Here is a 12,171-nt window from a genome sequence, read left to right on the forward strand (position 1 = left end):
CTCCCGTGTCGTCTTTGACTTCAGGAAGCCAACAGCGAAAAGACCAACAACGGGATCCACTACCGCCTGCAGCTGCTCTACAGCAATGGTAAGGGCTGGGAGTCCCCCCCGTCGTGCAGAACCCGGGTTCCCCCGGTTCCCCTCCGCTGCCGGGACGCGGGCGGCCCCGGCGGGCCCGAGCCCTGGGGCGCGCTGCCGCCGGCCGGCCCCGCTGCTCCGCTGACGGCTGTGCCTTGTTTCAGGGATCAGGACGGAGCAGGATTTCTACGTGCGGCTCATCGACTCCATGACCAAGCAGGTGGGTGCTGCCGAGCCGAGCGGGGGGTGGCAGCCGTCGGGGCGGCCCCGGGAGCCCAAACCCGCCCCCGCGGCGGGGCCGCGGTGCCCGGCGGGGCCGGCACGGAGCCTCCGCCTCCCGCTCCGGGGGCCGCGGGGCTCCCCGCGGGACCCTGCCTGCTGCTGGGCTGCGGGAGAAAAATATCCGCGACCCTCCGGCGGTCCCAGTTCGGGGCTGCGGATGGTTTTGCCGCTTAATTAATAAGAATTAACCTCCGGCCTCCGGCAGCCCCGAGCGCCGCCGGCACAAGGCGCTGCCCGGCGCGGGGCTCTGCGGTCCGGCCGCGCTGCTGGAGGGGAGCGGCTCTGCGCTTCTGTCGCGACACGTTGTCCTGTCGGAATAGACCCCAGAATCGCGGCGCGGGCAGCGGCGAGCTCGGTGTCGGACTCGGGGAGGGCAGCAGGGCTTGTCAGTGGATTAATGCTCATTTTAAGCGTGTTCTTTAGCCTCCCAAACAGAGTAATAACGTGCGTGCCTACCTGTAAAAAATACTTTTGTGTTTAAAAGCAGTATTTTTACAAAGCGACAATCTGAGCAAATCGATTTTCTCTCCTTTCTATTTTTTTTTCTCTTTATTTTTTAATTGTTACTCTGGCTTTTTTTCTGCTCCTGTCAGAATATTTTTCTCTTAGAAGATGTTTATTTTAAATAGTTGGGATCGCTTTTAAGTCTTTTCATTCTTAGAATATGTTTCTTCCCCTCCTAATCTGTTTTAGTTGTTAAAGAAAATTCTTAAATTTTATTTAAGAAAAACCTTAATGTTTTTTGTACCGCTAGGAAATGTCAGTCCTTGTGTGTTGTCTGCAGGGACAAAACTCTTGGCTTGTATTTGGGTTTCTTTTCTACAGCAAAACATAAAGCTCTAAGGGCTGAGTTTGTTTTACAAAACTCTCTTTGATGGTCCCAAAACATCTTTTCCTGCTATTGAAGACTGTCTTTCAGCAGAAAAAAAAAAAAAAAAAAGAAAAAGGAAAAGGGAACTTGGGTGAATTTTACTAGACAATCCACTGTGCATCTGAACTCTGTTATACTGTACACTTCCAAACGGAGCCCGTTCCTTGTAGGAATTAAAGCAGCAGCCACATACCCTTCTTCATAAAAAATCCTGGAAAGCGTTTGCTGTCATTCCCTGGTTTTCAGGCACAAATTGGTTAGTTTGTGTTAAAAGTAACAAAATCTTCCTGATATGTGAACTCTTTTTAGTCCTTTTGGAGTTTGTGTATTTCAGTGTAGATCGTGTAAGAGAGACTATCAATAAATATGATCTTTAAATAGCTTTCCTATCGTTACGGAAATGCAGAAGCCTCTGGTCATAATCCTGTTGAAAACAGAGCCCTGAACTCATGGAGAGCAGTGGATTCAAAATAATTTTCTTAACAAAGGCATCTTGCATATGAAGAGTTCATCCTAAGGCACTGTTTGACCTCTTGGTCTCTCATTATTATCAAGTCATCAGAGGGTCTTTGGAGAGAAAGGGGAAAAAGAAAACCCCGAGATACAGTTTATTTGTAAGACCTACCGTGTAGCTTTAAAGCACGTTCACAATGAAGAAGTAGGAGAAAAAAAAATCTGTCTGATTTCAGGAAGTCTTAGAAAAACAAAGTTGGTGCAAATTACAGATTTTGGGGAAAGTGCAGTGGGGTTGAGAAGCGAGGATTTTAGAACAAAAGCTCTCTGAGCTTAGATTAGAAAACGGGGAGCAAAAGGCTGTTTTAGATGCAAACATGTTTGCTTACATATTAATTTCATGTCTGTAGTTTCTTTAGGCATGACTATAATTGCTTATGAAAAATAGGACATTGTCACGTCAAAACTGTGGCATGTGTCGCTCTGAATTTTTTTCAGGGGCCAGACGCTGAATTCTCCTTCTTCTCCTTTTTTAATTCTTTCTTTTCAAAAGTGAAATTATTTCAGAGTTGGGATAGCGTCGGTTACTGAATGCTTATTAGGAAGTGAAGTACAACACATGACAGAAGCTCACCCAAATGTTGAATATATCATTTATATTTTATGACAGTGAATTATATAGAAGATTCTCAAGTAACTTTCAAATCATCAAACTGTAATTAAATATTGCAAAGACTGTCTGAAAATTCTTTAATTTTTAATGAAAGTTAAATATATATTGTCAGTCTACTTGAAGGTGTAGTATTTTAATGCATGACGCTCAGAACAAATTGGATAATGAAATGATTACTTTTAAATGAAACTGTTGCAGAAGCATACACGTTTCAGCTGGCAAGTATCTGCTCAGTCCTCACACACACACACATTCACACACTCGATAATTGTGAATTCCCAGACTGAAATTACAGCCACTCTGAGGTTTCTGGTGGCAAATTAAAAATCCCACAGAAGCAAAGCTTGAATGAGTTAGGTTCCCCAGATCATACAGGAAAGTATCTGTGGCTTTTTTTTAAATATTAATTTTTTATTATTATTTTTTAATACGGACACATCAGATTTAAATATATTCTCTTTGTGTCACAGTTACAAATTGCAAGGTTTTGTACAGTTGCGGATTATTAAGTTAGGTAAGATAAAATAAAAGCCCTTCTGCAAATCAGAGCTGGATTTCTGTGCATAGGACTGCTGCTCAGAGATTTAATGTGGATGTCCCATTAGCAGCATGTGTTATAGCAGTAGGTAGGCAGGGCTTGGCTATGCTGGGGACTGTGAATGTTCTAAAGAGGAGATGTTCCTGCTCCTGAGTGTTCCTGCTCTGCCTGAGTCAGGGATTTGTTTGTGTGGCTGTGCCCAGCTAAGAAACTCGTAGCAAGAGTCGTGTCCCGGGTGGAGCAGAGGGATCTCAGTGTCCTGGTGCGTGTGTGCTTCTCTGTCAGCTTGGAGCAGGATGGGAAGTGGGGCTGGAGAGTGGCACTTCTGAGGCAGCCAAGAGTTGTGTTGGGAGCTGCATCCCAGGGCAGAGCTGGCTGTGGGTTCAGTTCTGCACGCGCTGCCCCGAGCAGGAGCTCGGGCTGCACAGGCATTCCTTGGGAAACGGGGAATTAGGAGAGCGGTGGGACTTCCAAATGGGAAACCCAGCCAGGACTGGTCTCAGAGTGCCTCATTTTGGGGTGTGTTTGGGGCATTGTGCTTGGCCTTTGGTGGTGGCCCCAGAGAAGCACTGAGTGAAATGGGAATTACGTGGTTTTTGGGATTTCGCTAAGTTTCTCAAACATGTCCCCGTCACTTAAAAACGGTAAATGTTACACACAAATAATTCCTGTGGCAGAGAAGTTCTTTCCAGTTCAGGCAACAACATTCGGTGTCAATACTGGCTTAATTAAATTTTCTTTTATGTTATACTGGCACCTCATTTTGTGTCAGGATCACATTCCTAATGCGCTCAAAACCCTGTAGGACCCCAAACTTTATTGCTGTTGCTTTCCGTAAGGCAGCAGCTCCTCCCGCAGAAGATCTGCCTCTAACAATGATGCATTTTGAAATCGCCTGCAGAACGTGAAATATGTCTGCTCTAATGAAACTGGAGTTTTTAGGCAAGTCAAGGGATTTTAATATGTTTGTGGAGAAGAGATGCCTTCTATTTCTTTGGCTGTATTTTCATAAAGTTGAGGTATTTCACTATTAGGAAAGATGGAGGAAATAAATCTGAAATACTTGTTCCCCACCCATTTTTCCTTCAGTTGTTCTCATCCATAAGATATAACGGATGCTAATATGGTTCAGGCATCTCAAGAATCATAAGTTTTGCTCGATGGCTATTGTCTATTGCTGAGAGAACTCATGAGTCAAAAATCCTTCCTTCAGACTTAAACCCTGTTTATATTTGGATTTTTTTTTCAAGAGCTATAACTCTGGATGCAAATGGTTTTTCTGTTGACTTGTCTGTCATTCTCTGATGTCTGCAGATATTTGATCAGCTCTATTCTGTGCATGGCATGGCCCTTCTCTGGCAGCTACACGCATGGGAAAAAAAAATGTTATCAATAAGTTCAGAGGAGCCTCAGCAGACTCGGAGAAATTTCACACAAACATAAAACAAAACCTAACCCCTGTGACGGGGAAAGTTTACATTGCACCAGATTTTAGCAGCTTTCTTGTGCCTTTGGTGAGATGTCAGAAGCGCAGGTGATTTTAATTTCCTTGTACAGAGAGGAATGGAGAAGTTTGGAATTTGCATGCATGATCAGGACCTGTGTTTGGGAAAATGTAAACTCATCACAGTGGAAAATGTGTTGTTTGGAGTCTGAGGGTGAAAACAAAGCTGAGGATTTTGGAGAGACTGCCTGAGCCAGATGGCCTGGTGCATTCCCAGTCTGGCAGCCCAACTGCTCCCTCCTGTATAATATACAGCCATTTGTTCTGGGATATTTACGCTAGAGCTGTTTCCATGTGAATGTTTGAAAACCATTAAAAATGAACATATTAGGAGAGATAAATTTATTTAATTTGTGTGAATACGTCGATAAGCAGGCTGTGAATCAAAGGCAGAAGGAGACTGGATAAAATAATTAGATGTTTCTGAATAGTGTGTGGAGAGGCAGAGCAAGAACTCCCTGTCCTCGCCCCGGGACCAGCTCCGCGCTGCTCGTCCGGGATAAACCTCCCTGGGACGAGTCGAGGTTTTGCCTGGGGAAGGGGTAAAACCTCGGGTAATTGAGGGTTAAGGACTCAAAGCCAAATAAATGTAATTCACAGTATTTTCTCTGTAGATATACAGTGGATACAAGCCTAATCCTCTCTGGGTGAAATTCTGGCCCATCTGAAGTCAATTGCAAAGCGCCTATTGAATTCGGTGGGGCCAGGATTTTATTTTCTCCCTGTGTGTACAGCTGTAAACGTCATTCCAAATCATTTTAGTTCTGTTTTGGAAAAGACCCTAATTTTAATGAGTTTTCCCTTCTCTTTTATTTCGGTAAGGGAGATACTTTGTTTTGTGAGGCAGATGGAATCTGAAAGCAAGTGGATTTAGATGCACATTGGTGATTTCTCTCCTTCTCTTACTCTTTTAAAATCAAGGCCATGACATAACTGAGTAATATAATGACCATGATCTCATTCCTTCAAGATTGTTTTTCGTCCAGTTCTGAAAGCAGGATTGCTTGACTGGCAAACTGACACCATGAGACGATTCTGCCCTCACTTATACCAGCATAAATCTGGATTTATTCAGGAATGGTTAAGAACAAAATCAGTCTCTGTATTTTTCCAGCTTGTTTGTCGATTATTTTATTGCTTTATTTTACTGCGTCTACTGGGGAAAAAGTAGATTAAATGAGAACTGTAGCCTTGACTTGTATATCGCCCCCATTCCTTTTTATTTTTTATTTCTTATAATTTTTTTAAATAATGAAGTCTGTCCCTGAAAAGTTTAGGTGAATTTTTGGACGTACTTGACTGTGATGCACTCAATGCAGTAATTTTTATTTGCTATTAAGCAGTGAATTGAATTTGATGTAACTTTTTATGCAGCTTTATTTAAATAGAAGTGAGGAAGTCTTATATTTTTGACACAAATTTTTCGGGGCCGGATTTTGAGGTCTGTTTGTGCATGAGTGACTGTTACTCACTGGGACTTCTTGCAGTAAGGTTTCTTGGGTGAGTAACAGCTGGCAAAATGGAAGATAAATTTTGTGAGGAAATGTTTAAGTTGTTCAGGAGAAGAAACGCTGTTTTCAAGTGCTTATGAATTACCAGCGAGTTAAAACGACATGAAGTAAACAAAAAGAAAAAAACCCAAAGTCTATAATTTTGCATTTCCTTTGCCGGTGTTTTGTTGTGCGACTCTGATGTGTATCTGCGGGCTTATTTTTAGCTCTGCTGTGGTCTAAGTTTATGCACTGTAACTTTCACTTTGTCTCTCATTAATGTGATCCCTATTTGACAAAATCACGACGACGTTAATGCGACAGGGAACCCTGACGCAATCTCCCTGTTTCAAAACCTGAACTTAAAAACCGCTCAATTTATTTTAAAAAATCAAGATATTTTTGTTAAAAAGAACAGCTTTTCAAATCCGAGAGTTAAACATTTTCACAACAGTAATGTAGTAGACCCTTCCTGTAAAAATACTTCTGGCAGCTCTAACGATCTGAAACTTTAGCAGTTCCTGTTTCCTTTTTGAAACTAATTGTAGAATTAATGCTTCAGAGCGGCGCGGTTCGCGAGGCGGTCGAGTATCTGCAGGGCTCTCGGGCAGCCATTCATGGGGGCAAGCAGTTGGTGCTTCACGCAAGTAAATTGGGACACAGGAGTGGGGAGATGGGGATGAGCTGCTCAGAAATGAGCCCAGCCCGTCCTCCCGCTTCCCAGAATTTCCTAGGAATTCCTGCAGGAATAGGGAAGGCAAGAGGAGCCGCGCTTGACGCGGGGAAAACAAAATGTGCATGGGTGCAACTTCGATAATTGAATGCAAATAAAGTGAGAAGCAAATCCTTAACGTGGAGGGAGGCAGAAGAATGTCATGCACGCAAAGAAGGGATCACTGATGCTAAACACAACAGACAAGGTGATTATGTACCACAGTGTTGACTCTGCCCGTTCATTATTGCTATTTAGTTGAGTTATTTAAGCAGCTACCTGGAGGTTAAGTAAGCACAGCAGCAGGAAGGGGAGAGGAGGAGAAAGGGCAGGGGGAAAAAGGAAAGTAAATTTTGCGTTCTGGCTTGTCGTTTCTAGCACTTCATTGGCTCCGCTGGCAACAAGCTAACCCATTCTGGGTAAATTTATTTTAATATTTGGAAGTATGAGAAGAACAAGCTGAGTCCAGCAACCCTCTCCTCTCATGTCACGTTGTGATTGCCTGGAGGTGACACGGGGCTGGAGGTGTTTGTCCCCACTAAAGGCCTCAGAAGTAGATCTGCTCTTTTTCCTCCTGCTCTACATTCTCAGAGGGAGATTATTTTTTAACTGTTGATGAAGTCCAAGAAGTGCCATGAGCTTCCTCCTTGCCTGGCCTGTCCCACTGCCAGGTGGAACCTGATCTGGGGTTTTCTGGAGTCTTTGCAATGTCCCCGCTGACTGACCCCACCAGGTGTCAGCCAGTAACTTCAGTTCTCTCCCTTTGCCTGGGAGAAGCTTCTCCCCATCTTCCCCTTTATTGCTGGGAATGAGGCTCTTCTGAATTTGTCCCATCTCCTGCTGTAATCTATATAATTCCATTTTCCAAGGCTTCTTGCAAACCATCTGTATCTGTCTTGGGCACTGATGTGGAAGTAGCTCAAGGTGGGGGTTCCACCTGAGGTCAGGGGGTTGCTGGTGTCTGTACTGGGGGGACTTTCTGTGCATCCCCTTTTTCCCAGTGCTGGGTTTACAGCTGTTGTCCCTCACTGGGGGAAATGAGGGGGCAGAAGCCAGGTGAGGCTCTGGGCCCATTAGTGGCAATTAGTGGCAGCCTCTGTTTTATCAGCTATAAAACTCCAGCACAGAGGCTCTCAGGTTTTCAGTGAAGTCTTGTAGCAAAACTGAAGTTAAAAAATTAAAGCTACCAAAGGTAACACAGACCCATTCCTGATATTATTTATGGAAATATTGAGGAATTTTATAATGCATGATATTAATATTGCATGTTGCTATTTAAATTGTGTAAGGGTCAGTGCATACTTCTTCAGAGTTGTGTGTCTTGAGATTTGTGCCCCTTCTGGAAGTACCTCTTACCCTTTGTGGGTTTCATTTGTAAGGAATGGAAAAACAGTTTGTTCTATATTCAGGTAACTTGCTTTTCTGTCAGTATTTTCCATGCTTCCATTTCAAATTGATCTCATTCCTTAAAATGTGTTTAAACCATAGAGCACACTTCTTAAATTTCAGTCTCTATTTTATCGTTAGCTCTAGGGAGACCCATCTCAGATATCATTTTACCTGCTGAGATTTTTCCCACAATTTCTTGTTTTAAATTCTGTGCTTTAGAGGCTGAAAAGGTCACACCAAGCTCAAGGGTAGTGCTGATGCTGAGATGCAGGGGTGGTCAACTCTCCAAGCCTGGGGCTCCGATCCCAGCTCTGGAGTGCCACCCTAAAAGATTTAGAAACCTCAGTGCCAGCAAAAGATGCTGTTGCAAGGGAAACTCCACTCTTGTTTTGTTGCTGGGGGGCTGGTGCCTGGGAGCAGGGGTGGCTGGAAAACATGACTCTGTGGGGCTGAGATGGAAATCCTGTCCCACAGGGGCTGTGAGCACTAACCCAGCTCGCGGGTAACGCCAATCCCGTGCTGCTGGTGGGAGCAAACGTAGACTCCTCTTGAAATGTGAACACTCTGCCTTTCCACAGTTTTAGCTTAAAGGATTCTCTCTGTGCTGTCTCAGAGTCAAATTTCTCAAGCTGGTTGATCCTCTGTTTGTTTTGGTCTCTTCTGCGCGGGTAGGGCCTTCTCCTCACTTATTTATATCCCTGTAACTCCGGAGGTGCTCTCTGGAAAGAGCTGGATCAGGAGGTTCAAGGGAAGACTCAGGCCCAGGCGCTTTCTCAGGAGCTACCAGGAAAATGCCTGGGCTGTGCAGCTTTTGTAATTAAAAATGCATGAGCTCTCTTTTCTGTCTTTTTTTTTTTTTTTTTTTTTTTTAATGAATAGGACCCAAAGTATACCATGCCTTGCTGGTTTTTTTTTCTTTCTTTCTTCCCCCCCCCCCCCCCCCCTTCCTTTTAATGCTATTAGGTTTATATTTTATTCTGAATTGAAAAGAAAATTGTGGTTGTCTTGACTACTAAAAAAACCCATCCTACACACTGCTGGAGAGATGTGCAACAGAGAGGAGGGAATTTAGCTGTACTCAGCTTGTGTTGTTTTACAACTGCAGGTCTTGGAGCAGGTTTGGTGGAGATGCCAGCTCTCTTTAGCCTGAGCTGTGGTTTGTAACTTGCTGAGCCTTTGCTTACCATGACATGTTTTGATTTTCTCCAAACTCAACCTTATGTACAACTAAAAACGTGTTTTGTTTCTAGGCAATAGTATATGAAGGCCAAGACAAGAACCCAGAAATGTGCCGAGTTCTGCTCACGCATGAAATAATGTGCAGGTAAGAAATATCCCTCTTCCAGTTAATTAGTGATGAGAAGATGAATCTGTATCTCCAAATCTAGGTTGAACCTACAGCTATTTTTGGACTTAAATTTATCTTTCTTGCATTAAACAATCCCAAAATAACACAATTCGGTGTGTGTAATTAGCAGCAAGGTCTCAGTTGTCACACTAGTTTTCAATTATTTATAAAGAGTTATTCTTAACAGAATGCTGCTGGTTTTCATTTAGACACTGTAGCCCACAAAAGGTCTCCTCACCGAAATTAACAGTCTATTATAGTCTTGTAGCAATAAACGTCTCTGCCCCCAATTCCCAACAAAAACTTCTTGGAAAAATGACAAAATAGTATTTTTTTTCCCTGGATGTGCATTAAGGAGTGAGGTTGGGAGGTTCTTTTGTCCTGGTTGCTGCTCATGTGAGGTCCCCCCTCAGCTGGAGCAGAGCAGCTGAAACTTCTCTGTGCAAAAGATGCCGTCTTGATTTTCTTTAAATTTCCCCATGCAGATTTGGGTCTGCCCAGTGCTTTCTTGTCCTGCCTGGGGTTGGTGACTTTAATTCAATCAAATATCTTCTCCCCCAGACTTCTGCAGCTGCTTTCTTCTCTGTTCTGGCTGGTTGAACTAGGTGAAACCTCCTCTACTTCCCTTTTACCACAGACCCCTTCTCCACCTCAGAGAGCTTGACCTCTCAGTCTCATTAAAGTTAGTGGGTGTTTTTTGCATGTCTGAAAAAATAATTTGTTACATGTTATTCGATGGCAGAAAATAATTCCCTGGTGGAAGACGAGGCGTTCTTGCATAAGCTCATTGTTACAATCAGTTGTTTTAAGACTGTAAAAATGCCATTGCATGCGTTGTAACTTTTACAAAACACATTTACTAAAAAGGAGTAACTTGAGGGTAAAAACTAGTACCCACTTCTAAAAGAATAAACTTGGATGAGGGTTTCCTGGCAGGGGAGAGTCTTTGACAAAATACTCAGATGGAAACTTCTCTGTTGGTTGATTTTTTTTTTTTTTTTTTTAAATTCTTGGGATCTGCATGTTTTGTCCTCCACTGACAGCTCCTCCTGCTAAATCCCTGCTGGTGTGTAGCACCCTGTGACGAAGGCAGAGGAGTTGCTCTCCTTGCCCTGCCAGCTTGGGTGAAACCCTGCACAGCCCCTGCCTCAAATTCTTCCTTGCAGCAGGATTTTGGGGGACTTTAGTTTTCATGTCTTGCTTTTCTAGGCTGCTTCTTTCAGGAAACCAAAACCATTGGTTTGCAGCTGCAGAACAATCAGCAGCTCCAAGAGGTGCCTGAGCCTCTGCTGCCATTGGGAGCCTCGTTGCTTTGCTGAGGACTCCAGGCCACTTCTGCCTTTTCAAATGGAATCCCAGTCATGTTGACAACTTGTAATTGTCCTAAAATTCATTGGCCCAATTAGCACGACTTTCACACTGGATACCTAGCTAGGAACAATTCATGGAAATATTAAAGGAGGCCCCTGACCTGATAAGACTCAAGTGCCTTTTACTTTTCTCCTGTAACAGACCAGTAAAACAGTGGGACTGGGCACATGAGTAAAATTAAGCACAAGTTCAAGTGCCTGCAGTGTCAGGGTCTTAATCTGCTATTAGTCCTGGGTGATGTGTCCTCCTGATCCTTAACCAGCAAGGTTTGGTGGTAGGAATGACTCACTGAGCCAGAATCCACTACTTTAAAGAATTAATTTCCTTACAGATAGTTCAGAAACATAAAGTGTAAGAAGCAAATGAAAACTTTATATAGTGGGCTGAGTTTTAACCAGAAGACCAAATGCCCACATCACAGATTTATAGCCATTCAATATACTGTGACTGAGACAAAATTATTTCTGTTCTGGGAATGTGGAAAGATGCACAGTCATTCCCTTTATTAAAGCACTTTGCACTTTCTTTGTTCTTAAAATTCTCTGGCTCAGAAGCTTTATTCTTCTCCTCCTATTTATTTACTGCTAGCCCTTGCTTTGTGTTTCATGGCCATAAGGTGGAGGGGTAGAAAAAACCGAAACTGACTGTAGCAGGCAAATGTTGTGTTCCTGATGGGGTGAGGGAGACATATTCAAATTTCTTATGGCTCATATTAGATATTTCCTTTGCTGCCCATACGTGTGTAAGAGGGTGCTGTTTGTTTACCAGGCCGCTTGACCCTATTGCACAAATCTGTCATCTATTGTGCTGCTAACACGCTTTTAAATTGCAAATCTGATGCTCTTTAGGGGTCTGGAATGGGAAAAAATTCTCTCTCCACACCATTCTGTTTCTCTTGATTTCTTGCCTGTTGTAAGTGGAAGTTGGGATGTGCTGAATTTGCACCAGGGGTGCAAATGCAGCCTCAATTATAAGCATAAAATTAGAGTCTGTTCCCCATTAATCAGCCCAGCTAATTGCTATGCACTACCATTAGCCATATGGTGTGAAAGACAGCTTGCTCTCCCTAAGATGAAATTTCTTCATTTCAGACATGAAATAGTGAGGGCTCTGTATTTTAAAATAGCTTGTTTTAGATATTTAATTTCTAAACAACTTTCAGCAGTGCTTTCTATCAAGGCTAACTGCACAATAAAACTTTGCATTTATGTGACAAAGCTGGGTATTTATAGTGTACTACAGCTACGGCACGGAGGAGACAAAGAATTCAAATGTGTAAGAGAGTCCTGGCTGTGGTAGGAGAGCGAAGCTGAGGTTTGCTTCAGGTAGCTGTTTATTTCAAAGGATTTCATTGTGTTTTGTCAGATATAAAAATCTACACTGTTGGTGAAAATGTTAATAGCTGGGGAGAATTCACAACCTCAGTGGAATTTATTAGTATTGTAGGCAGCATGGGGAGGGA

The 12,171-nt window shown here is 43.2% G+C and overlaps 1 protein-coding gene across 9 annotated transcripts in view; it reads left to right on the top strand.

Annotated features, from left to right (window-relative positions):
* Positions 1–12,171, top strand: part of EBF1 (EBF transcription factor 1) — a 268,328-nt gene that overhangs the window by 2,683 nt on the left and 253,474 nt on the right. For all 9 annotated transcript variants that reach the window (XM_064387562.1, XM_064387566.1, XM_064387563.1 and 6 more), the window contains exons 3-5: positions 25–88; positions 243–298; positions 9,241–9,314. In XM_064387562.1, the coding sequence (XP_064243632.1) occupies positions 25–88; positions 243–298; positions 9,241–9,314 (194 nt within the window). The remainder of the gene's footprint in view (positions 1–24; positions 89–242; positions 299–9,240; positions 9,315–12,171) is intronic.

Source organism: Passer domesticus, chromosome 13 (assembly GCF_036417665.1).
Source record: "Passer domesticus isolate bPasDom1 chromosome 13, bPasDom1.hap1, whole genome shotgun sequence".
Lineage (NCBI taxonomy): Eukaryota > Metazoa > Chordata > Aves > Passeriformes > Passeridae > Passer > Passer domesticus.